At 45.8% G+C, this 27,733-nt stretch overlaps 1 protein-coding gene across 5 annotated transcripts in view; it reads right to left on the reverse strand.

Moving 5' to 3' along the window:
* rerea (arginine-glutamic acid dipeptide (RE) repeats a) overlaps positions 1–27,733 on the reverse strand; it is a 122,541-nt gene that overhangs the window by 27,364 nt on the left and 67,444 nt on the right. For 3 of the 5 annotated variants that reach the window (XM_084553099.1, XM_084553100.1, XM_084553098.1), the window contains exons 5-7: positions 8,540–8,645; positions 7,087–7,183; positions 4,768–4,872 (exon numbers count right to left, since the gene is read on the reverse strand). In XM_084553099.1, the coding sequence (XP_084409225.1) occupies positions 4,768–4,872; positions 7,087–7,183; positions 8,540–8,645 (308 nt within the window). Of the gene's footprint in view, positions 1–2,356; positions 2,511–4,767; positions 4,873–7,086; positions 7,184–8,539; positions 8,646–27,733 lie in introns of those variants that run through there. The other 2 variants (XM_084553102.1, XM_084553101.1) reach the window with 2 other exon arrangements.

Genomic DNA, 27,733 nt, shown 5'->3' on the forward strand with positions numbered 1-27,733 from the left:
TCAGGGGAGTATTCCTGGTTGAGTGCTCCTGCACAGCGAGCTGAGCAGAGCACATTTGCAGGCCTGATATTGTGAATGCAGCAATAAACCAGAATCCCCTAAAAGGAGGAGGAGGAGGTGGGGTGGAGGTGGGGGAGCTGGCTCTGGATATGCAGGGTGAAGAGCCTCTGAAAACGGCTGCTGGTGCAAACGTTGGTAGCCATAGCAACTGCAATTTAATAATAGTGTTCCGAATCTCCAGCTGCAGTGGATTAAAGAAAATGACAAGATGTTCCTTTTGAAAAGCCTTTCCCCCTGTTGCCTAGGCAACAGCGCCGATTTTCATACAAGCGAGCGCAGGGCGGCCCAGAATCTGTCAGCGTGATTTGCACCCGGAGAAGCTCGCACTCCATCACCGAGACCTGGAGGAAACTTGAGAGGCCACGGCCGTCTGGTCTCTTTACAGCCCTCAAACCGCACGAACCCTGTGACGGTACATTTTTTTTTGAAGCCAACTCTCTTTTCCCTTTTCTTAAACAGACTTCCACATCCACGTCCTCTCAGCGGCTAGAGGTCTAATCTGAACTATGGCTGACAGAAGCACTGGCACAGGCCTAGAAAATCGACACGGTCCAAAAACCGAATTTCAGCTGAAGTAAGTGACCCCTGCCAAAGGAGTCCGCTGGTCCAGAACATGTCGAAATCCTTCGTTTAATTTTTATTACTAACATTCTCCGCGGATGAGACACTAAATGTAGAGCACTCAGAAACTGGCAGAGCACAAGAACCTAAAGTGATGAATAGTGCTGATAAAGATAAAACACTGTGGTTTCCTGCGTCATCGGAGCTCCAGATTAGATTTTTTTAAGGTTTCACAGCAATGTCATAACACTTCAAGATGAGTTCCCCGCGATATAATTCAACTTTTTAACAACGTATTACTGATGAGTAATGGAGAACAAGCTAACGGTGTTAATTTTTGGAGTGAAACTTGAAACAAAGGTATGCTTTGTCTTTGCAGAAGCAACCCTCCAATGATATATACCCAGAATACTATGCGTGTATCTGGTCTGTGTTCCTGTTCAGACAAAGTTCTGCGTGTTCCTGACAATGTGCAGTCGGCCAGGTCTGCGGTACGTTTGGCAGGAGGCTGTAAGGATGACAAATGAGGACCTGTTCCGCAGAATAAGAGCAGCGTGTCTGAAGATAGCCACGTTTTTAATGCTGCACAGGTCCCGAGGAAAGGAGGCAGATTACAGATCGCGGCGGGGGAGCTGCCAGGAGTTTCCAGGGAAGGACAGAAACCGCCAGCTTCACAGGCAAGCACCGACACGCATGTGATAAAATAAGGCCTTTGTTAAAAATGCTGACAGTGAAAATACCTGCTTCACTGTTCTTTTTAAAAATAAATAAGTAAATAAATGAATAAATCCGGAGAAATAAATTACTTAGATTTTAATTTTCAAACTGTTGATGTAGATAAGAAAAGCAGCTGCTGAGCACCAAGTATTAGTCATGAGACTGTATCCAGTAATAATGTTTATCTTCTCCTTTAATAAAAGGCTTGTTGCCTAGCACAATAAACAATGTAAAACATGTCCATTTGTTGCTCACAACAAGCACAGCTCAAACTCTGCATTAGCACACAATCCTGTCAAGTAATTACAGGCTTACTTATCAAACCCAAACAACAACAACAACGTGACAGTCTGGTCAACTTTGTGTGTGTGTGCGCAATCAAGGATAGCCCCGCCCCCCTCCATCAATTCCAGCCAATCGCAGCGCCAGACTGTGGCACACTGACATAATTGCAGCGCAGCAAAAACAGACCCAACTTCACGGTTTTGGTGTCACGACAAGCGGCTTGTGGCGCATGTCGGAGCCGGCAGCAGGGCTTTGATTGCACCCCGGCGACGCTTCAATCGCCATGTCATCCCGGTAGTAAACAGGAGCTGCAAAATGGGAGACAGGGAAGCCTCTCCGGGTCTCATACGCACGCTGGGCGCACATTTACGAGCATAACACTCGAGGGTGCATCATAAACGGGGTGCACGCACCGGGGCTTTGGTGGAGACGTTTGAACAAAGGTGTGACACAACCGTATTTCCATTGTTGCGACGCAGCAAACGCGTAACGGTATGCGAGCCGCAGTGACAGGCTGAGTTGCTCCCCGGCAGCCACTCGTCCTCCTCCTCCTCCTCCTCCTTCTCCTCCACGACACAAACACGGCGGCTCAACACAATGACAGCGATGCGGACGGCTCGCAAACATCACCCAGTTCAGTCGGGCAGCCGAAAACCAGACGAGCCACAAGCCGACACTCGCGCAGCAACTAATGTCGGCACGAGAAAGCGCGAGAATACGATGGCAGACCTACCTCCGGGGACTGAACAAATCGTCCATTTCTGACATCGAGCCCTGAGGTCGGGTGCTGACACCGAGTGTGTGACGCTCGTTGGAATTAACTCCCCCCTCTCACACCTATTTCTAGGTGCTCAAAATGGAGAAGCACGCATTCGCTCCGGAGAGGTATCCACTGAGCTTGTGCTGTGACCTCAGCCTGCACGTACGGCGTCGCAAGCTCGGCTCGCTCCTCTCGCGGACGCTACTGAGCATGTGCTGCGACCTCACACACACGCACGCGCGCGCGCGCGCAGGGGAAGACAGAGAGACAGAGAGACAGACAGACACGCATGCAGGATCTCCTCGTATGTCTGCACCATAATAAACAAGGGTGAAATTGCAATGCTGCAGACAGGCAGCCCGCTCAGAATACCAAACGAAGAGGAGAGGAGGGAGCGGAGAACGAGCAGGGGCCCGGCGGAGGGGGGTTCCCAACTGGCAACCCCTCAGTGGCAATAAAAAGGACAGCTGTCACTGCAACACGTGAGGCATGCCCAACACAACCAGTGGATAATAACACTGGGGGTTTAATTGTGCGCTATTAACTCAACAGCTAATCACATCCAGCATCAATCAGAAATCCTTTAGGGCTTTTTTTTTTTTTTTACATTTTCCCCTCACATGGGGGCAACTACACTCACTTGCCAAAACATTAGATACACCAATGCAAACAAATGCCTTCTAATACAACATTCGTGCACAAAATCCTCCTTTATTATATGTCATAGCATCAGAAAGATGGCGACTCAACTGGAGGATCATTTTTGGAGGATGTAACTGGTAATTAAACGTGTTTGTTATTCAGCCTAGCCCCCCCTGACTAAAATGGGGTTGTCAAAATAATAGAAACACGTGTCATTACATCGCAATACAACTCAATGGTGCAACAAACCACAAACACAGATGAATCAACAGCTCTCTCAGTTATTTGAAACAAATGCTGAATACCACACCCTTCACAAAGATATGATGAAGAACTGTCACATTACAATATTTTTGATCCGACTAGTGCACCTTATGAACCGGTAAGTGAGTAAATATTGACATAAGCCTTAAATGAAAAGTTGAAAAACTCCAATAGAGCGAAAAATAAATATATGAATGTCTACAATCCTTGCCTATAAAACCAAATACTTTTCTCAGGTCTTGAGAGTTCATGCCGTTTATTACTCAGCTATTTCATAGTTTTGCAACGCAGGCAACAGAACAGGTGCAACAAATATATGAAAAATCTTTTATTCAAGGTTTCCGAGCCAAAAGTGGTAAGAAGCTGACATTACCCATGAATGAGGGTCAAATAATGTGCTATAGAGAATCTTATTAAAAAATGTAACAGACTATCTGGTATCGGACTCTAGTATATTAAATTGCACCGCTCCTGTGAGTGAAAAGGTGCATTTCGCAGCTCATGGCTCAGTTACCTGTATGCCATGACAACAAGCAAGCAAGGAAGCACAACACCAGGAAGCTGAAAGCGAAGCAGCTAAGCCATGAGCTTGTTATTTACACCTGTGCGTTTCCTACTGTGACGTGTCAAAATGTCTTCAGTGAAATTCTACAAGTGATTTAAAATACAACGGACGGGCTGCTTTCGGCATCCAGATTCTGATCTTAATTTTAATGAAAAACAGCAGTGATTAAAACCTGACGTGGGATTTGACATTTATCTACAAATGCCCTAACGATTAGAAAGTCACAGGGGGGTTTCACCAGCTGATTCCCTAGAATTGCACCACATTAGGGCCATTCTTTGTGCACTGATGACAATTTCAGCAGCAATAAGCAGACGGCATCATTAGACAACAAACAGGAAAAAAAACAAAGCCAGAAAAAAGACCCACATAGAGTAAAATAAATAAAGATAGACTCATCTGCTGTTCTTAGAAAGAGTTGTAAATAAATTATAGTTGTATAAATAAGTAAATCTGACAATATGTTTCATTATAAGTCAGTCTATTAATGCAAACACATGTCAGTTCATTAAGTACACGAGTGATAACAAATGCATAAACATTAGAACAGTCATTAAGATTTACTGCAAGGCCGTTATATTAGAAAGCATGTGTTTCCACAAGTGTTCCTTATAATCTGGCAAGTGAGAGTATATTCAAACTATTAAAACTAATCAAAATTTGATTTATTTAACCATCATAGCAGCTATATAACTAACAGACATAATTGTGAGGGCCTGCTGCTTGTCTTTTGTGACGTCAGGACAGAATATATATATGTTTTAAAACAATAAATAAAGAATTTGTGATGGATATTTTACATTTATAGTCCTACCTTATTTAAAATATTGTCAGTGTTGTGCACAGTTGTATTGCTGACAGAATAAATATGGGTACTGCATCAATGAAAGTACGTGGACGGTAAGCTCCTCACCTGGTCTCTGGGTTATATCCGAGGATATAGAAAAAGGAGTCGATGCGGGCTTTGAACTCCCGGGCAGCAAAAATGTCGGAGAAATGGGAAATGTTGCATTTCCCCCTGCAGGAGAGAAGACAGGCTTTATTAGACAAAAGAAACAGCTACATGACAAAGTGATATCCTAGCATGGGGCAAAGGCAGCCTTAATTAGAAGCTCTTGGGATTTTCATGTATTGGAGGTGACACATCCAGCAGCAGGTATCTAGTGCCTGTCAGAGCCTGCTGACTTTTGCGGTGAGACATGAGACGCTGGCTACTGAACCCGTAAACACCAGCTGAACGTGTCAGCATTGCCTCCTCTGCTGCAGGAGGACAGGAATTCAACCTGCACGTCTCCCTCCTCACACGATTACCCCTCAGTGAGCTGAGGGGGGGGGGGAGCAGAGGCTCTGACCACATCTTGATGCCATTTCCTGTTTCCAGCACCTTGGTGTCTGGCCCTATCAAAATAACAGACACTGCACGCATATGGTGCTGGGCTGCTTTGCAGAGAAACCGTATCTTCCTCCCCCTGAAAAGATTAAAGGGTGCTAAGGAGAGCCGTCTTCGGGGAGCTGTGGCATTACAGCATCCCACTGGAATTCCCTCCCGTTTATCTAAAGCCTGGAGAATAAGTCAAATCAAAGGGACCTGTGTGTAGGAGAAGTTGCAGCTAATTTTCCCTGAAATCAGTGGTTTCTTGAAGACATGGCTCACAGATGGTTTTGGTTAAAGACAAGAGGAAGGAGGGAGAGGAGGGAGGGGTGGTCAGGCAGAAATGGATGAGGAGACAAGAGGCAGGGAGAACGAATGAATACAGGAAATCTGTTTTCAGAGAAAGAAAATGATTAAACCTACATGCTTTCATGCAATTAGCATAAACAGAGCGTGCCATCATCTGCACTCTAGCAGCTCGTGCTCTGACAAGCATGTGTATATGGCAGCTGATGCAGAGCCGTTTTAATCAGTGTTTTAATGTAAAACAGTATGAGGCATGTGTCTCATTCATGGCTTTGCATCTTTACACATCTGCTCTGCGTTGGCAGCCCATGCTCTAAGTGGTGAACCGTGGTATGTGTATTTATTTTTTTTTTAAACTTCTGAGTGTAATTTAAATGCAGTGGTTCTGCTTATAATACTATAAATTTACTGGTGGAATGACAGATATATACATACATTGCTGTTCTTGGTTCATGGAAACCCGACAGAAATAAAGGAATAATCTGGTAGTTTTTGCTGCTCAGAAAATTACAGATACATCAGAATAAATACACTCTTGAGTATAGTTCTGAGTTCCCTTATATTTACTGGAGTGTTGATTACAAAGTGAGTATATTCTGTATTTAGACTAGCCCGCTGACTAAAACTAGGTTGTCAAAATAATAGAAACACCTGTCGATACTAGGGATTTAACGATATTCAAACCGAATTGAAAAACCGTCATGCCCAGCCGACAGTACATACCACGATAGTCTGATGGCGTTTTTAATTTGCATCCACTCTGAGTTGGAGTTATTTCCTTACTCAGACTTGCAAAGCAGTATTTTATTTTTCTACTAAGTGTTTAGTTATATGAAAGTTAATGTTAATTAAATCTATTTTATTATCATTTTAATGAATAAAAATGAATCTGCTGTTCTTTGCATTGGTGAGGCCTTGTCATGATCTCCAGTCGGTACTACACAATACAATTCAATAGTACTGCAAACCATAGCCTTCAGTTACTTGAAACAAAGGCTGAATAACGTAACCTTCAAGCTAAGATTTAGTACAAGGCTGTTACATTAGAATGCATTCACTTTAACTATTGTACCTAATTTACTGGCGAGACATTCTCCTTTTGGTTTAATATAGTAGTATTTTCCTGAAATATAATTATATCTTTATCTTATATTGTTAAAATAAACCCCAATCATTCATGTGGATTGCATTAATATTACATTTCCAAACTTGAATCACAACAGAAGGTGCCATTCAAGTGCTTAATATTTCTATATTGTGATAAAAATAAAGCTTCCTTTAAATCCATTAAATGCTGAATTTCCACTGCCAAAGAAATAAGATTTTTTTTTTTCAGTTTAAAAATAGGCCACAACTGTGAGCTCAAAAGGCTAAGGCAATCAGACACCGCAAATAAAAGCTGAGCTGTGTGACAAGGGCACTGTGCTATAAATGCATGCACCGCAATGAAAGCTGCTGCACCGTTACTGGACGTCTACAAGAAACCTGTAGCTAGCTTGTACTGTTCTTCTGTCTCCAACCACAGCTAAGGATATATGATGTTTGTTTGTTTACCTGAGAGCAGCAGCGTGATAAGTGTCCACGTAGTCAGAGATGAAGAGTTCTCGACTCCTGACCACTGGGTCTGTGATGACCAGCTCCCGGCCGGAGTCTGGAGGAGCAAGAACACAGGTTAGCTCATACGTATCTGCATTAAATACACTAAGAAGAACAGACTTATTAATACTGCAGCTCTGGGTTTTTAACTCACTCATAAAATCATGAGCAGAGCGCCGCGCACACCCAAAGTAACAAGTACCTCTGCGGAGGTCAATATTATTCCACATAATTCAATAAAGCCAATAAAGTGCCGTCCCCTGAGGGGAGGACATAATGTTCAGTCCTCAAGTGAAATGACCCTTACGGGGGTTAAGATGCATCAGCGGCACAGAGAAGGAGCCAAGACTTGTCTTTGACAAATGACCTGAGCGGTGGTGTGCTGTGGCCACTGAGCTCCGGCCTTGTGACATCAATTCTAATAATCCTGAGTCGCTGCTGCAAGGGCAGACTGACTGCAGACTGCAGAGTGTTGTGTTGCACTGAAGCTTTTTATGGAAACAACAGCATTCATAGTATTTGGCTAATGATCTCGGAGACCTTCACCTCTGGCATATATGATTGTAGAAAAAGAGAACAGCACAGTTGATGCTGGTGTTTTAGTGTATATATATATATTTAGAGATGATTGTGAGTCAAACTAAGAAAAGCTCAGCCGTTAGAGACACGCTGGCTAACGTGATCTGCCAACTGCTAACAGGATGTGTCAACAGGTGAGTATGTGTGTCATCAGACTAAAAAGACCCTGTAGTTTATTTTCCAACACTGAGCCTGATTAGAAAGCTTTAACAACCACCTTCCAAATTCTTGCTGCCACGTAAGCAAAGTGCACTAATACAATTATGTGTTTTCTTTGTTTGTTGTTACAATAGAACACGTGGCTTTTGTAAATCTAAAATCTGAATTATCCCCTCATTATTCAAGCTGTTAAAGGTCAATGATAAACCATGACGTCTCCTTTCTGTCACCAGGATTTGATATTCTGCGGCGGAAACTCATCGACAACACTTATGTTCCTGTGGATATGTATGTGTTAGAGTGTGACGAGTCCACTGGCGCCGAGGGTGTTAAGAGTGTGTGTATGCTCAAGGGCCACATGACACTGCGGGTTATTAACACTTGACAGTGCTGCTGTCTGGCCTGAAGGAGTGTTACCCGGGGAACAGCACAGAGCCACGGGATTGGTTCGGCCGCCTGAGATTCAGTCTTCTGGTTTGTGTTTGAAATGCAATTCACAGCTAGCTCTCATATCATCCACCAGTTTGAAGAGCACAGGCAGGTGTGTGTGTGCGCGTGAAGGAGAGAAACTGGAGGGTTGTGCTACACATAATGCGAGCGTATTTACTTTTGTGTGCGTGTGTGTACTGTATACACGTGCAGGTGTGTTTCAAAGCTCAAAAGGCACCCTCACCGTTCTCATTGTTTCGATCCTGCACCAGGTGTTGGTAGACGGAGTCGGGCACCTCTGACTGGCGGTAGTACCATTTCACATTCATCAGCAGATGGTCCCGTTTACTCTGCGACACAGAGAGAGAGACACAAACACACACAGAGTGAACAGGAGGCAACAAAAAGATCCCACACCAAGATAAACAGACATCATTTTGTTTGACTACGACGTCACAAACTGGCCTCTTGGCAAAGAGTGATGCTGTGCAGATGCACTGTTTATGAGTCACACAGACTGAATGCCAAAAAGCACGCAGAGAGACCAAGTCAATTAAAAAGGGATTGTAGGGCATTTAGAGCTTTAATAAAGTAAACAGTGGGATGGCCGTTGCTGCAGGAAGTGTGGAGAGAGGAGAAGCAAGAGGTTGAAAGATGAATGTGCCTGCCCTCTGCAAATCATCTGCCTCGGTTTCTCTTCACCTCACGATCATACTCAGATGAATTTATATGTATTAAACACTCTTAAGGCTTTTAAATCCTATCTATCTACAGGTTTAATAAGCTCTTTTCTATGCTTTGGACTATATGCTCTTTATGTGCTGCCACCCACTGGCCGTTTAATGAAGTGCAAGTCAGCAAAGGCCTGTAATTCTTGAGATGACCAGCAAGTGGCAGCACTGAGGTGGGAAGCGAGTCCCTCCACGGGTGAGTCAATGAAAAGACACAGAGGGGGAAAGAGAAAGGGGGGTGGGAGGTGGGGGAGAAAATGGTAGAAACTGAGGCCAAATCTGAGGTGAGGGATGAAAAGGGCAAAATACTGTTTTCATTTCATGTTATAAAATATTTATTGTGCCTTCACATGAGCCCAACTGACCGTCACAGTGGTTTGAAAAAACATTAGAGAGACTGCCAGGCTGGCTGCTGGCTGCTGGACTGCGACACAGTCCTATTGGCCTCAACAATCTTTATGAGGAGTGCACTGCACTGGCCTAACCGAGTGAGACACCTGCAACACCACTGACACCACCCGTGGACTACAGGAAAAATGAACATATGGAAAAAATGGGAAAAGGGGAAAGAGACCTCGGGTAATCTAAGACAGACAGTTTAACAGCCGCCCTTTCCAGGCTCTTGTATGTGGTGTGTGTGTGCGCAGAGGAACATGAGGTCAGGGTAAAGATATTTAAAGCCTTTAGAGTACATTGTTCTGTTATGTCACTGGGGAGGAGACTGAGCACACGCAGCCGAGCAGATAATCACCTCCCTCAAACCTCAAGCCCACCTCTGGTTTTCCCATTCTCTCCATTCCTTCCTTCCTTCCTTCCTCCCTCTCTATCTTTGTCAGTCCAACCCTTCAACTCCACCACTTCTTCATTTTCTTTTCCCTTGTTCCCTTGTTGCTTGCGCAGTGGGGGGAATGGGTGAGTAAGTGAGCCTGGACGTGTTAAACAGCAGCTGGCATGCAGTCAGTCGGCTGCATTTACTGCTCTGGGAGATTATATGCACCCAACGTCACACAACTACATACACACACATGATATAGCTGTGATTTAACAGAGAGCCACACTGATGAGCTGAGACACAGCTCCCCCCCCCCGAGCACGAAGGCATACCGAGTGTGAAGAAATGTGTGCAATGACGTCATGTCCCTCTCCCCTCCCTCCCTAGCAGTCAGCCCACCCATCCCAACCTCTTGTCTATCCGGTGTACAGACACTGTTGCCTTCTCGGCTAACAGGCTGCCTGCCACAGCAGAACAAGTAGTTATCTGGTGCTTATACATAATTAATACTTTAAGGAGACTGTAAATGCTGCCAGCGTGCTACCTGAACATTTCATTTTCCGCTTGTAAAGCCACATAAGTCAAAACTGAAACGAACACAGGCAGGCACAAAAAAAAAAAAAAAAAAGACATTTATGTACAGCTTGTTCGTTAGCTTTATTTTAAACAAAACCAAAGCAGAGACCACTATCATCAGTATCCTCGTCGCTACAGAGTGGCTGCCACTCTCCGGGGCTGATTGCTGTTGTGAAGCTCACAGCAGCGTTAAGCCCTCTCAGGCGACAGAGGGAGGGAGATGGAGAGGAAGACTGAGTGTGCAACATATGGAGCACGTAGTGGGAGTGGAGCATAGCTTTCAATTATCACAATTCTATAAACACGCGGGGTGGAAAAATGAGTAGATAACGGGAGGAGAAAATGAAGGGAGATGATAGACAGCGCCGGCTCACCGAAACGAACTACCACTTGCATTGTCTGCGTTTTGCTAAGCCTGCCATAGAAAATGACAGAGAGAGGGAACATATAAGAACCACAATGCTGAATTGATTAGAGACATTCCACGCTGCCTGTAGAGAGCTGAGCCCCGCACAATGTCAGCCATCTTTGTCTGTCCTGCCAGAGGCAAAACATGGCCCTGCCCTCCCTCCTCCTGGGCCCTAAACCCTGGGAATACGGCTCACTGCAGAGAGGCCAAAAGACTTACTAACCCACTACTGAGAGAAAGAAATGAAACAAGAGGGAGGGAGAAAAAAAAAGAGGACACGCAAAGTCGAGGAGCAGAGGTGATAGAGAAGGGAAAGGAAGGAGAGAGAAAGGAGTTGGATTAAGGTGGGAGTAGAGAGTCCATCTCATTTCCTCAGACTTAAAATTACACCAATCCTCCTCCCTCCTGCTTTACTGCAACCCCTGGGGTACAAGGCTACCCCTTTATTCATTGAGGTGATATAAATCTGAGAGTCATGCTTTGGGCCTGAACACAATAGCACCTCCCCTCCCCTCCAGTGGCTCAGCCTGGCCTGTGGCATTCTTCAGCACACTCATCAGACAGGGGCTGGATTTTACAAAAGGGTGTGCATCTGGAAAAATTATGTAAAAGTATAAATATCTAGCAGATCAAATAAAAAAAAAAACTGTCGCTATTAATAAAAAACTAACAAATCAGTGTTGTTCTAAAAGCAGCTGAGACAAGCCAGGCATTGTGTGAGTCAGTTAATTCTCCCTATGACTAGCCAAAGGTGGCCGGCCCCTTGTGTCCATAATGGCTGCGCAGTTTTCTTTGTGTTGCTGCATGTGTGTGCAGTCAACTCTGGAGGTAGGGCCTCTGCGTACAGCCACAATACCACAAAGACAAGAGGAGGAGGAGGGGGGGTAGAGAGGGAAATGTAGAGGGCAGACTTTCCCCTTTACAAGTAAAAGGCTTTAAATTTGAAAAGAAATCAGCTCAGTTATTTACGACACAGCATCTGTAAAGGTGGACTCTTAAAAAGATGGTCTCGGCGTGGGATTAATTCCGTGTTTTCGATGTACGAGAGTGTGAAATCGATACAATGCTTTTCAGTGAAAAACCTAAAACCAATCCTTGTAAGTGTTTCTACGTTCGGGAGAGTGCACAGAAGCAAGTCTGTTCCCAGTGTCCTTTACAATACGGTCATTGCCTTGGAGCTGGAGAACGTTGTTACAACCTGTAACCCTCAAACCTAATGCCCCAGCCCTCCTCCTCCTCCTCCTCCTCCTCCTCCTCCTCCTTCTCCCTACACTGTAACACTAGAGCTTTGCTTTAAACAATACCAGATCCTCCTGCTCCCACACGACAGCGCACCTCATTAACAGGAAACCTCTGTTTATTTTCTCCGCTTTTCAAACACTCTCTTCTTCCTCTGCCAACCCTGTTAGTAACCTCCCTCCCCTCACTTATGACAACAGCAGCCAGGATCTATGACTTCCTTCAGGAGGTGGCAAGAAGAAGTAAGGAAGGAAAGACAGATCCCAAACACACACAGACAAAGGAGATGGCGGAGAGAGAAGAAGGGAGGGAGGGAGGGAGGGAGGGAAAAGGGGGAGGTCAAACAGACAAGAGCAGCAGCAGCTCAGTATTAGCAAGGAATGTCAAGCAGTTCAGCTAGGCTAGCAGGCTGCTGAGCTAACAGCTTAGTTAGCTAACACCCCAGGGGCACGGGAGGCTCGGGTATGGTAGATCAGGGCTGGTAGCGGTGTGACATTGACACGGAGGCTCAAAATGGCAGGGAGGGCGGATTGTGGGAGTGTTCACCTCGCCTGTCGCGAGGGGAGAGTAAGCACAACCGAAGAACAAAAGGCTGATTGTGGCATTTGGAGGCAGAGATGGGATCTGGGAGGACTAATCTGCTGCTCCGACATGATAAGATTAAAGAGGGGAGGCAGGAAGAGCCGGCTGGGAAGATCACACATACTAGGGGTGTGCATCTCTCCGATATAAGACGATTCGATACGTATCTAGATACATGGGGTACGAAACGATTCAGGAAGGATACATTTTAAAAACAACCGATTCGATTCGATTCGGTAGGATTTGATCCGATCCGATCCGATCCGATCCGGTGCGATTCGGTACGATTCAGTGCAATATGATGTAATCCGATGAGTCTGTGCAAATTCTCATTTGTCCAGGTCAAAGGCATCTCTAGGCAATTGAATCAGGTCAACTGGACTTGGTTTTTGTCTGTGAAGACGTTTCGCTCCTTATCCAAGTGGCTTCATCAGTTCGAGAGACTAGCAGGCAAGTCTGACTAGCCCGCAGACACAGACAAAAACCAAGTCCAGTTGACCTGATTCAATTACCTAGAGAGTAATCCGATATAGTTCCTTGTTTAAAGTAGACATTTTACATTATGAATGATCCTAAATCAATCCTAAAAATGTGATATTGTTTACCTTCATAGTGATAAGTTTAATAGAGTCTCGCGAGATTTTTGCGGGAAAGAGAGAGAGAAAGAGAATAAGCAAGCGGGGCTTCCAGCTGTATTGCTGATATACCGTAAATTCCGGACTATAAGACGCTACTTTTGTCACTTGGACCCTGCGGTTTATTATGGATTGTTACAGCTAACGGTCACCAGGGGCGCACTATCATGGAAGCGCAGGAGCAAGACAGACAGTTTGCGCCAGGTAACGAGAGCAAAACAAACCAAGTGAGTCCAAATGCAGTACGAGAGCTGCTTTTAAGTTAAAGGCGATCGATCTGGCTGACTTTTCTGGTATAGTAGGCTGGTTATTTTGATACAGTAAACGGCCGTGTTACTGCACCTTTACTGCTGTGTTGGCTGTTTTAGAAAAAGATGCTGTTATTTAGTTGAGCAGCCGGGTTACTGCACTTTTGCTGCCGTGTTACAGGCAAGCACTTTTAAAAACGAATTAAATTTAGCCATTTAACGTTATTGCCTCGTCAAGCGTTGTAAGCTTTGTTTTTTGTTATACTGCACTACTACGGTACTATGACTGCAGGAAGTGCGCTAGGAGCGCACCGTTGTATTATTTGTGCACTGCACGAATGCTGTTTGTAATGTCAAAGATGTGAAAGTTTGATCGATCGATTGATTGAAAGATTTATTGTGTTTCTCAAATGTAAATAAATGGGACGCTTTGCGTTTCCAAACAGTCATTTCTGTCCCGACGATCCCCTCCGTGGTAGAAGAAACCCTTACGGTAATTAAACATTACAACACCAGCGGCTTAGGGTGCGGCTTATAGTCGGGTGCGGCTTATATGGAACAATCTGTAGTTTTCTCCAAAATTTAGCTGGTGCGGCTTATATTCAGGTGCGCCTTATAGTCTGGAAATTACGGTAATAACCCGATTCATAACTTTGTAATCGGGCCATCGACCGGTTCGTGGTACATTTAGATCGGTCCAGGGGCTTGTGTATCGATGCACTCACATCTTTTAAATCAAAACCGATTTCCGATTCATATCGGTAATTTGTTACACCCCTAACACATACACTCGCGTAAACACACGCCGAGAGAAAAATGATGATGGATGTGATTGGGAGGGTTTTCAACTCGGCTTTCTCTCTCTCGATTCTCCTCCTTTCTTTGCCTTATTTTCTCATTCTCTCCGAGACCCAGAGATCTGCCAGCACACCAGCACTCAATAAGCACTTCCATCTGGACGACAGAACACACACACACACACACACACACACACTCACACACTGTACATGTGCATGTGTGAACGTACACTGGCGAGGTACAAGAGATCTGCTGTGCTCACGCAATCTTCGACATCTCAGTGACTGACAAAAGAGGTTGTTAAAAAGAAATGCCAGCATGTTGTGTGAACAAACGCGCGCACACACACACACACACACACAAATAACAGGCTTTCAGGATAAGCACCACTATTCTTCTCCCAACCCTGCAGTGGAGCGGGGCAGGCTGGGACTCTGTGTCAGAGGTAAGAGAAAGCACCTCTAAATCAGACCGTCAGAGCCAGCAGCACCAGCAGGCTCCCCTCTCTGCAATCCCCCTCTCCTTATGGGCTTCGCTGCGAGCACTTGGCTACTCGGAGGAAGGCTCGGCCCTCAAGCCTCCTTCTCCGAGGCACATATAATAACACTAAACAAATGCTGATTACAATGTTTGTGAGGAGGAACTGTGCACAGGCTGCTTCCCCGCCTGGCAACAGGGACAAATGGAGAGGAGTGTGGGAGGCAGAGGGAGGATTGGGGGAGGGAGGAGGTGAAGCGAGTCCCAGCTGTGGTGGCGGTGCTGGCAGGACCTTTGCGCCGTGCCTACACAGGGGTGTCTCTCTCTCTGCCTCTCTTTGGCTTGACCTGTTTGGATATTAAATCGGCGCCCTCTGCTTTGAACACACTGGGCCCATCTGTCAGCCCGGCTCCATATTGGATTGGATGAGCATTAGGCGATTCAAAGTGGGCAGATTTGCTCTTGTTTCTCTTTGTGTGCGTGTGTGTGTGCGCTTTTGAACACGAGCGCCCACGCCTGCCTTAAATTTTAAACCCCCTTTTCATGGAATCAGGGAGAATAAATCACCCGTCGTGGCGTTGTACAAAGTGATGACATACAGGAACACATCTGAGGATGTTAACAGGTCCTCTCGTCGGCAAGAGACGCAGGGACGGTGGCAGCAGAGATGGAGAAAAGATAGAAGAAGAGTCGGGTTGAGTCACGCGGAGCTCACAGATGATACTAATTAAGACTTCAGGGCTGAGGGCCACTACTGGAGGATCACACTACCAACCACAGGCACCATTTACACACTGTAGAGTCACAAGCGCCTCACATGACCGCCATGAACTTGTCCAATACGTCGCTTCATTACATGCTAATGACCAACGGGGCTAATTGCAGCGGTCTTTGTTTCAATTCTCATCTATTTCACAGAGTAAAACGCCAGAAAGTAATTTGAAAAAAAGGTGTAAAGGTGACGACACTGCAATCCTTCTAGACGGAGAGTGGCAGCCAGAATCGAGAACACTAGCATTGGCTGCTCGCTCCATAAAATAGCTGAGCCGTGTCCAACTTAAATATTTGTCTTTGCCTCCAACATACTTCAGCCGCACGGCAGTTTTAGGCAGGAAATTGAAGACAAGTTTAGTGATGGTAAAGAGAGCAGGACTGTTAAAGTGAAAAGGAAAAGTGGATGTGAACAAAAAAAAATAAAAAAATTACACCGGCTAATGATGATCATTAACTGCAGAACACAGACGTAGTGCACCAGGGACAGCTTGTGTTCAGCGGTTTGGGCTAAATGCAAATACACACACACACACACACACCACTTGCCCGAGAAAGCAGTGGGAAATCTTTGCAGCACTAGCAGGGTATAGACTAGAACGCAGATCCAAGTAAGACTTCAAACGCAGGCTGCAGGAGGACAGATGGAGGCGGTTAGGAGAGCTCATATCTGGATGTTCAGATCATAATACTGACTTTATTTCCCAAGCTCTCCCGCTCAGCCAGACACACAGTTAAAGCCTGCCAGAAAACATTGTCATTTCTGCCTTCAGCCTTTCATTTAGCCGCTTCAAAGCCATCTCGCTTTGATACCTGGCTTCCTGTGCGTGTGAGTGTATTTGACGGAGTGTGTGTGTGTGTGCGCGTGTGTGTGGACGTGCAAGTGTATAGGCCGGGATGTTCTCATGAGAGCGGAGACTTGTCTGGTCTCAAGGTAATACCCATGAGTCAGGATTCAGAGTGAGACACAAACAGAAGAAAACCGGGGAATGCTGTCGTTTTTTTTTTTGGGAAGACGCGGGCTTCCTTTGCACCGGCTGGCGTTTTCATTCTGTAATCCATTGTGTTAGCTTTGTCTTGTTAGCATAGCCTGGTGAGGTAATGAGACATCTTACTAATACTGACCGGACTACCGCTGTGGAGGAAGAGAGGAGGAATGCTCACAGAGAGGGGCGCGCAGAAAGGATATGAATATCAGTGTGTGTGGATTTGTCATATTGGACGTTTGCCCGGCCAGCTAATCCAAACACTGTGTATATATATATATATATATGTGTGTGCGTGTGTGTGTGTGAGCGACTATGAGTGGCAGCCCCCCGAGTAAGGCATGGCAGAGATGGAGCTGTGGGCTGACTGAGTGCTGTAATGGAAAACAGGAAATGAGAAGGCTTGCTTAAGCCAATGCTAATCGATGTCCACCCCCTCTGGTATAATTCACACACATTTAACTTTCAGGTGTAGGTTAATGTGTGTGAAGAGTGGAGAGGATGTGTGTGTGTGTGTGTGTGTGTGTGTGTGTGTATGGGGAGTATCTTCAAAGACTGATGTGGACTGTGATTGGTACAGGGTGTGCATGCTTACGTGAGTGCATGTTAGAGGGAAGCTGTCAGGCCATCAGAGGAGTGTCTGCAGAGAGTGCGTGTGACACAGATACAGAGAAACCGAGAGGCTTCTTGTGTTTGTGTGTGTGTGTGTACTGTTATGTACGGCCGACACACAACAACACACGCAGCTAATGGGAATATTTATGATCCTTCTAATACACATGCCAAATCCCATTTCCCCATACATACACAAACATAAAAAACCTCTGCTGTGTAAGAATTTAAACACCCAGTAGAGAGAGGAGCGGCGATAAACAGCAAAGGAGCGGAGAACAGTAGCATGCAAACACAGATCTTAACGGCGAGTGTGAAACCGGACGGACGGCATCGCAGACAGCTCGGCCGTTTGTGATTGTATTGTTTCGCTTCTGAAGATATCCATCTCTCTCCCATCTCCCTCCCTCCCTCCCTCTCTCCCAGTCTATCTCCATCTGAAGGTGACCTTGCCTGTCTGTCAGTCTCTAGTGATGACACTGGCCCTATCAGTAATACATCATGTAAGCTGTGTATCAGCCAGATGCCGCACCAGGCGAGCAGTGGGTGGTCTGTCAGGCAAGCTTGCTTTGTACAATATGCAAATAATCACATGCAAATTACCTGCCTATGTGTGTGACAATATGCAAGCGTGGATGCAAATGCCGTACGCTATCAAGATGTGCCCTCAGAGATTTAGAAGACGGCACAGGTCCTTCACCAAATACAGTTACAGCTGGGAAAATCAAATGGCTACTCGCTGGGACTGTGCGCTGTGTGCCGGGGAAGAATGCGGTTATAACACATGTGCACGCAGAGGCCAGAAGCTCTGAGCAGCCCCCTGCTGTGCTGCAACAAGAGATGTATTGTAGACAACACAGCTGCAATAACAAGGCCGGCCCAGTGCTAGAAGGAGCTGTACTGCATGACTCTCAGTCTAGACCGGCGAGGACAGCCGCCATATTGTGAACATGATAAAGGAAAGAAGTTTCTGCATGAGTCAGAAAGACAAAGTCACGGAAGACGTGACTACATGTAATACCCAGTTTGAGCACGCTGAATTTGAAGCCAACTTTTTGGAAAAGGGATTGTGAACGACTAAGAACATTTCCATCAACGGTTTCAGAGAGAATAAACCTGCTGCCTTGTGTCAATAAATAGAGCAGAAGAAGCAGAGGGTGCAAAGGGGGGGAAAAAAACTAAAGAAAACCTTGAAGAAGAGGAAGAAACAAAATGAATCACATTAGATAATGACGAGAGGAAATTTGAGCAAGTGCTTCGGGATCTTGTTTTTCCAGCTGGTATTAGCCATGTTTTTAGCCCTTTCTGGAGACAAAGAGATTCAGTAATTCAATAATACTACACTGACACTACCAGCGATAGAGCAACAGGCTGCAATTCATTTTCAGTGGAAGCTGGCGAAATGAAGGATCAAACTGACTTGCTGCTCAAAGTTGGTCAAGTTTTGTTTTTAGACGCATGAACCAATCATTTGTGCTTATTTCACCAGTTAACTTTAAAAGTCAACAGGCATTTGAAGTGTTGGAACAGTTGACTGTTTTGTAGCGTGAACACGCCACAGTGCAATGAGTACCATTCACACAAGAAAGACTCTTTATCTTCTCTGGAGCAACTGATCAGTCACATCAGTCGCATTAAAAAGAAGCTTTTGCAGCTTCCCCAAACCCCTTTTTAATGGGGTACACTGAAATGCCCACGGAAATACATTACAGGCACACAGCAGTGTCAGGATTTGTCTGTACAATTCTTTGAGTTAATGTATATCACAATAAAAACCCTTCAAACATTGCAAAGCATAAATCAAGTCAGTTTATCATTTAGTGAGTCCAAAGACATCTCTAAATTAATGTTAGAGCCTGCATTGTACTCTGTGATAGTATTATCGACTGAGTACTTTATGTATTCCTCCTACGCAATTAACTCACCGCTAGAGAGTTTTCGTTTTGAAGCGCGTGAAAAATGAAGAGATGTTTTGCCATTAGTTTATCTTAAACCGTCCAATGCATGTATGGTACCGAAGGCAGGTAGGGCTAATGAGGCATTAAATGTAAATTAGGAAATTTATTTGAATTTTAAAAACTAGCGTAAAGAACACAAACAAATCCGCTGTGATTTAAATGCAACTGATTAATGTTCTGAGCGGAGGGGGGAAAAAAAATAAAAACCGTCCGGTGTGAGAGGAAGATAAAAGGTGTAGGAATGTATGAATTATTGAATTTGTCAAGGCTGATACAATGCACTTCCTGCTCTGACATGCTGAGAACACATTATGCATTATGACGAGACAGGGAGGGATATCTGTAATGCGGTGTGTTCATTTACATTTTTGCATGCGATTAAACAAATTAATAGGGGCGCTATGTGTTTTTTCCGTTTTGTTTAATATTCCGAACATTTTTCAAAAATGGCAATGGACCAAAAAGACTATTTTTGCAAGGCTCGCAGAAAAAAAAAAGCAATCTCAAGCCCGTCTTGCTGCGGACTCTTTACTGCAACACGGTAAAAAAAAAAAAGACACGAGTTAAGTAAACAACTGCTCACTAATGCAGAACATGGGGGAAAAACACTGAAGCCGTGATGAGCACAGTGTGTCAAACACACTGGTTACCGTTCACACATACACAAACAAGAGCGCCCACCGAGAGCGAGCGCGAGACAAAGAGGTTGAACAACACACCAACATCTCCACTCTCTGCAACCCAGGCACATCAAAGCCTTCTCCGCCCATTTATCCGTGTGTGCCTGTAAATCAAAAGGCACACTTTGAACACACACACACACACACACACACACACATAGAGAAGAAGCTCAGAATGCATTTGCTTTGTGCAGCAGCAACAGCAGCAGCAGCAGCACTGTCCAGGACTGGGAAGGGAAGGTAAAGGATTTTGCTGTAGACGAGGGAATTACTCGCCTCAGCTCACTCTGTCAAGGGGGAAGAGGAGGATGACTGTTTACCAGAAGGAGAGGAAGAAAAAGGAAAGAAAAGACAGAGAGGCTATTGCTGCGTCTGAAACAGGGATTTCTTCTCTGCAAGTCGCCTCCTCGTTTCACTTTCACCCCTCATTTGCCCCTGCCACCGCCACTGAAAGGTGACACACATACACGTCTACCCGTCTTTAAAAATGACTCAAAGGTAGATAAGAGGCCGGGCCAGTGTAATTACTTGAAACAGCATGTTCAGGGGAACATACAGGAACAGAGGACGAATAAATGCATAAACACATTCACACGGGGAGGAAAACCAAAGAATGCACGCACACACGCCAACACAGATGATCTGTGCATCCCAGTGTGACCATATGGTCTGGCGGGGACTTCCTACCCACCGCAGAGGAAGTGTCCGTTTACAGTGCACAGTTCAGTTGTCCGCCATCACATCCTGTCTCCCAGCTCTAAACGCTGCTCGGCTCAGCCCAGTCACGGCTTTGAAGTTAAATCAAGCAGAAAGGAGACACAGTTCACCATACCATGCAATCAGCATCAGCATGAGATCTGGTAAGAGGAGGCACGCAACCTCAGACAACAAAGCAACATAAAGACAGAGCCGCGTGTTTTTGCAGTTTATGTGTGAAACGGTTTTACTGGTAGCACCTCGCCCTTTTTCCTCTAGTGTGGCGGTGTGATTGACATCCAGCTGTCCTTGGGTGGAGGGTGATTGGGTGTTCTTATAGCTGGCTCTCCGTAACAGAGTGGATGCGAGTAATAGATTGCGTGCGGAGAGTGATATGATAGGCTGATGATGGAATGATCCAGCAGACATTGACGAACAGTCTGTGGAATACAACGGGGCGGGGTTATTGATGACTCTCTTTAACAGCGGGCATCATTGCCATGGCAGCCCATACGTTATGAAGACGTGGCCACGCCCCGTCGCCGTCCCAGACCAATGGGCAGGCAGCTGCCAAGCAAACAATCCCCAGCAGTGTTGGAATGGTTGGGGAAGAAGAGAGGAGAATGCTAAATGTGCCACTTCATCTGGTGATTGACACAGAGCCTCTTGTTTACCGGCGCCATGGAGATTTGCATCTTTTTACTGTCGCCCCTCCTTCTCCTCGTCTCCCTCGTTTCTGTTCTTCTCCTCCGTGTCCCCTGCTTCACTTCCACAATCCTCCCTGTTTGTGGTGGCTCTGCATGAAGTGGATATTACCCCACCCTGCTGCTATGATATCGATCAGCCTCCTCCCTCCCTCCCTCTCCTCTCTTCATAGCCCACTGCATTGATTCCACCTCTCCCTCCGAGCCCGCCAGCTAGGAGTGATTACACACGCTGCTCACATACAGTGATGCGAACACACACACACACACACACACACAGAAAACACACACACATTAGAGTCTTTGGTAGGGATGTGGGGACGTGCAGCCCTGCTTCACTTTAAAGGCTATAAAGCTCAGCGGCTGCTGCACCAGCCCTGTGAAAACACTGCTTCTTTTCATTCAAGGAAAGCACTGACTGCAAGCTTAGCATGACATACAACCATAATAAATATCGCTGTTATAGCATGTTAGCATAGCACGTCGGCCATCTGGCGCAAAGCCGGCCGCGCTCTGGTGTTTTTTTGTCTGGCTGGTGCTAAAGATGGCTGTGGTAGGGCTTGACAGGTGGGCTCCAGACACCTTGTGATTCTGTGCAGAACCACACAGAGCTGACACACGCTCCTTATATGGGCCTGTGGTGCTGTACTCACCAGCCAAAGACAATCAGCTAGCCCCTTAAAGTCAAACTAGTTAAACCAAACAGCTCGGAGTGGGTGTTGGAACTACACAGGCAAAATACTTTATCAAAGAGACCAAAACAGCTGTGAGTGGTTGTAAGAGACTTAATGCCGAGGATAAAAAAGAGCTCTCGCGTCTGAATGGAAAGCTACAACGACCCTGAGCTTTTCCACACTAGCTAAGCTTGCCTAAACTGTGCCAGCAGCAGGAGCAGTTGGCTCGTCCGTACACACTTGCACATTAATTAGTTAACCAACCCTCCTCCATTTACCAGATAGCATCTCTGCTAACAATAGCTCACGGGGCGTGAAAGGCTCTGGATGAGGAGTCCTAGCTGATGGGCTAACAAGGGCAGCGGAGGCTGCTGCAGCAAGAGCAACCACTTATCTCAGCGTAACCTCTCTCTGGCAGCGGCAACAATCCAGCCGAGAGTCTCCAGCAACAGGCCAGAGATCCCACACATTACGCACACCCCCACGCTATTTGGCATTTAAATGGCATTTTAGCATGGCAGCAAACAGTTTGCACCTAATTATGGCCAGTTGCTGCTGTGTAATGAATTGAGCGAGCATCTCGAACAGCCATCCGCACAAGGGCTGCAGGGCTGTTAAGTCTCCTCTCTTAAGGATAACCACTATGTCTGTGTTTAGGCTTAATACTGAAGTGGGCTAGATGTGAGCATTGAGAACGTTTGCAGGTAAGAAGAGTCGCAAAAAAAGAAAAAGACAAAGGGGCACAGAAAGGACAGGGTGATTGTGATCAATAGCAGCAATCAATATTCTCCCTATGTACTTTCCTCTGGTTGAATTAGCATTTGTATTGCACTACAATATAACCTCTGAGACTGGTTCAAAGTGACTTTATTTCAGTCGTGTGATCTTTCCTAACGCAAATTAAACCCCAAATTAGCGGCTTCAAAAAATGAAATAAAAATAAGCAACATTATGTTTTATTATCCTTTAAAGAGGGCCCATATAAAGACACCTGCAATGATCGGGTGAGGCACCTTTAGAGATGACGTCCTGTGCCAGAAAGTACTCCAGGAGACAGGCAGCCATCTGTTAACAGCAAGCTTCATCGGTCCCCTACAGGTGCCGTCACGAGTCAACAGCTAAAAGAGTGTAAGCACAAGTTCCGCCGCGGTGTGCACGCCGGAGAAATGAGGTGTGTGTTTTGTGTAAAGGAGTGCGTATATCTTGGCTCTGCGGGGAGGAGAGGACGAGAGGTCGCCGCCTATACAAGGAGCGCACCCAGGCAGGCGGGGGTCTCAATCACCTCCATCGCCCCCTTCGCAACCTCCACTTGCTGATGGAGAGAGCCTCCGCGCTCATCCACCAACTCCATTACCCAGTCCGACGGGGCCGCACATTAAATCATTCTATTTCACCTGGAGAGAAGGGTGAAGGTGGGAGAAAGAGAAGAAGTGGGAGGAAAGCTGATTTTTTTTTTTTTATACTCTTGCTTCTGCGTGTGAACCCGTTCGAACACACCCGCGTGCTGAGCTGCATCAGATCAGCCCCCCATTTCAAGATGCCTAGAGGCACGAGATCCATCACAAGGACCAGACAGTAGAGGGGAGCGAGCAAGGAGAAGACGAGAGAAATAATGTGGAATCAGATGAGGAATATAAGATGTGAAAAGTGTAACTGATGGGAGCTTATAAAGAGTTATTCAACCACAAATGGGGAGAGCATTATGGCCAACTATAAATGGGCTGTTAAGCTCAACAGCCCAAGGTTAGCACTTAGTGATGCTGCGTTTGAAGTCTATTCAGTTGACTGCCTTAGTCTGACCGGAGCACACTGCCAATACCGTCGGGATTAAAAATATGTATTTAAAATGTTCTGATTCAATTAGCGCCACAAAAACAGTAAGAGAAGGAATTAAAGAGCGTGTCAGATAAAGCTCTCAATGCAGGCCGCCATGCAGGGCAGAAGCGTGCCTTTACATCTGTAAAGGGTAGAGGAGAAGCCATTGAGTAAATGGCATTGGGGATTTGACAACTGTACAAAAAGGAGACTTAGGGGAGGTCTGCTTTTTTTTTAATCATTTCATTAAGATAGCGCTTAGGCTAATTTAACAGTAGGCTTAATAACGCAGACTTTCCTCCCTCTGCTCTGTACACAAGCGCTAGCTGCCTGCTGGAACAAAGGAAGCTCTGTTCACAAACACAACACTGCCAAACTGTTAAGTACATTCCTATAAAGAGAGGAACAAAGAGCATTTGAGCGGGGCGGGAGGAGAAATGAATACAGCTACTGAGGGGATAGCACAGCCCCGACCCTTTGATGCCAGGAAATGTCTTTAACATCGGTGTTTATGCTGCCTCGTAGCAGGCTGTTTGAGATCGAGGCAACAATAAAATAAACTGGTAGAGATGATGTTCAGGAGAGGTGAGGACTGCGATTGAGGGAGAGAAAGAGAAAGAGAGGTAGAGTCTGAGGTATGTGCCAGCAGAAAAACAAGACTTTGGGGGTTCGGGTTCCGCAACGGAGCAATAATGACGCGGGGCAATGTTTTGTGTGTGGATGCCTTGAAGTCTTGAAAAAGCACAAACACCTATCCGCAGAATAAATGTAGCGCATGTGGAAGTGTGGTGAAGCGCCTCCAAGCCTTTGCAGCTGTGGTTCCCTGAGTGCATGTGATCCATTGGCGGTGACAGACAGGCAAACACAATTTAGACTCGCCCATCAAAGAGCATGCAACGCCAGCCACAGCCGCTGAGGGCGGAAAACAACATACACAGCCTTCCTCGCGAGTCTAAAAAAACAAATTGTTATTAATTAAGATCTGAGACAAACAGCCTTTGTCCTACTTTTCTACTCCTTTTTCTGTCACTTGTAGTTTTCCCTGTAGACGTGACGGAAGACAATCGTCTTCTTGTGTCTGAGAATTTGATACTGTACTCTGTGGGTCTCTGGAGATTTCGGTGCATTTCATGGTTTAGCGGATTCTGCAAAATCTACCAAAAATCCTGATTTGAGAGTAAAAGATTGAACTGTGAGCTCTGAAAAGTCTTTTATTATTCGTCGGTTATGGAGCAGCTCCACTGTCTAAATCCTGATGACATGACTACTAAGACTCTTGGTTTGTCGAAGAGGTTTTTTTCTTGGTCTTGAGAAATTGCACATGAGAGCTCTTAAACAGAGCAATACCCCCCCCCTTCATGATCAAAGCGTGAGCATATGCGAGCCAGTTGTGTTGCATTAGATCAACAAGCATTCAGAGATGGAGGACGGATAGAGCTAGCAGTGAGTCGGGGCTGGAGCACATGTACAAAATGTCAGAGGGGTCTGTATAGGATTGCAGTGGTGCTGCAGGGGAGCTGCTGGAGATGGCAGCCTGCGGTGATGTTGCTGTTGTTTCAAGGGCTGTGAGAGGCAGCGGGTCCCAAGGTAGAAAGTGTAGACATTCCTCAGAACTCACAGCAATCCCTGAAATTTCCTCTTCTCATGTCTGCGCCCCTCTCCCTGACCGATGCCCTTGCCCTTCTTCCCCATTTCTTTCCTTCCTTCCTTTGCTCTCTCTACTAGCAAGAGTTAATTTGCACCATGTGTTTTCTTTAATGGAGAAAAGGGGGAAAAAATAGGGCCCTGGTGGAAGCGTGTGAACTCGATACCACTGTAAATCTCCACTTCCACAGCGTTACACCCTCCTGCCTCCCCTCTTCCTCCTCCTCCTCCTCCTCCTGTTCTCTCTCTCTCATTCTTTTTTTTTTATTGGCATGTCACACATTGGACAAGCTGGAAATTACACTGAGCTGAGCTGCGAACCAGTGGTGAGACACGCCAGATACCTACTTAAGCCGAGAGAAGAGGAAAAGTAGAGAGTGGAAATGAAAAAGAAAAAAAAAAAGCGGGAGGGAAGTGGTAATGTAATGTGGGAGAAGGCCAGGAGGTGGGGTAAAATTAGCTGTCCATTTTCAGAGCAGAGGCCAATCCAATTAAAGCTTGACCGGTCCACGCAAATGTGTTTAGTGTCTGGTTACTACTCTCCACACTGGGTGGCCAGAAAGAGGCGAGCGATTCTCCTCTGAATACAGTACTCAATGCAACTACTAAGATACAGAGATAATGAAACTCTAAACAGACACCACAGCCGTACGGTATTCACTGTGGAAACCATCTAGTCACAGTGATGCTGTGAACATTAGCCCACTTCAAAGGACCCTTCGCCTTATAATTTAGCTTGCAACCCCCTATGGAGGAGTAGATAGTTCTCATTTCAACAGTAAGACCCGGTCAGGTAATGAAACCGGCCTCGTCGTTATCGTCACGTACAAACGACCAGGTTGAGAGCCCTGTAGATTTCGAGAGCATCAAATCTCTCCGCCGTCTTTGCTGCATTTGTTCTCCCACTTTCTCATCAAAGCCAGCGCCAAAGAATGCAGCGGCGTCTGTTTGCTCTGCTGCTTCTAAGATAAAAATGCAGCGCTCCACGTCAGAGTGCGGTGAATTCGCTTCAGATGTTAGTGAAGACATCAGAGCAGATATTTTCACTTGTGTCGGAAAAATAAAGGAGAGTGTCTGAGGCACGGCTGAATATTCCAACAACTCCGCAACAAGGGGTGAAATTAGCTCTAGCCTCAAATGTCATCTGTCACTGAAAATGACATCTTGAAATTTGCATGCCATCTAAGTGTGAGAGACGCAGTAGAGCTGCTGAAAGTAAACTAATGAAACTCCAAGGGAGGGGGAAGTGGTCAAAAGGCTTCTCCGCTGAATAATTTAGCAGTGGAGGGTCAAAAGAGTGGCTATTGATTGAGCTTTTAAAGAGCCTTATGAAAATGCTATGGCCGCTGGCCTGGCCCCTTCAGCCTCACCAACCCCCATTGTCCAGAGGCTGCACCCTCTCCCCATCTGGGAAAGTAATCACCACTCATAAAAACACACACAACCCCATTTTGATTTCAGTCTGTCTACTTCTCTACTTCTCCCCCCCTCCCGTCTTCTATCCTAGAGAAAGAGACAATCCTATTGGTCGAACAACTAGTTTCCATAGCAGCATTTAGCTAATGCACAGGGAGGGCAGTGAGGGTGAGAGAAAAAAGTGTTATCTGTCCAAAAAGATGAAAAGAGGGAGAGAAGAGACGAGGAACCATGGAGAGGGTTGGGTGGGTTTCGTTTTATACCCACAAGGAGAGCTGAATAAAGCTCACTCCGCTCGCTGGGTCTGAAATGTGTTGTTATCTCAACCTTGCCATTTGTATTGCTTTATTTATTCATCACTGTGCTCGTGTGGACAATCAATCTAACCTGCCTCCCCATAGAGACAGAGCTCTGTAGCTGACTGAGAGAGGCTTGCCTGCCTCCATCTGATTTAAGAAATGCACCGAGCTTGCAAACTGACACCAGAGAAGGACTAGCACTTGTCAGCCTTGCAGATTGTGTCTGCTTAAGAACATGCTTGCTTAAAAACAGCAGCTGCTGCGGCTAGTGACCCCAACACCTCAGCTAAATGACCTAATGTTATTACAAAGAATGGCATTAATGGCTTCACCTCAATGAAATTTCAAGTGTGCAGCGCCAGTGGAGGGAGGGAGGAGTGGAGGGAGGGAGGAACGGGAGGAGAAGGCAGGATTGGTGGGGTGCCTCATTCCTCATAGAGGAGCATTAATCAAAACGCTCATAATGGAGAAAGTCACCTGATACTGCCAAAACAGCAGTAAAAAAAAATCCTTTGCTCATGGGATCTAGTCACAGCCAACTGCAAGGAGAGGTAAAGGAGGGGGCTATTTATCACGGAAAGCTAGGTAATCTGAGCAGAATTCATTTGTTCAAATCAAAAGAATTATTCCACTTTATGAGTTATCCTGCTCCAGCCCACTACAGCTAAGAAGTAAAGTGTCAGCAGCAATTTCTGTTCTGTTTTCCTTTAGTAGGT

Source organism: Chelon labrosus (genome assembly GCF_963514085.1).
Source record: "Chelon labrosus genome assembly, chromosome: 10".
NCBI lineage: Eukaryota > Metazoa > Chordata > Actinopteri > Mugiliformes > Mugilidae > Chelon > Chelon labrosus.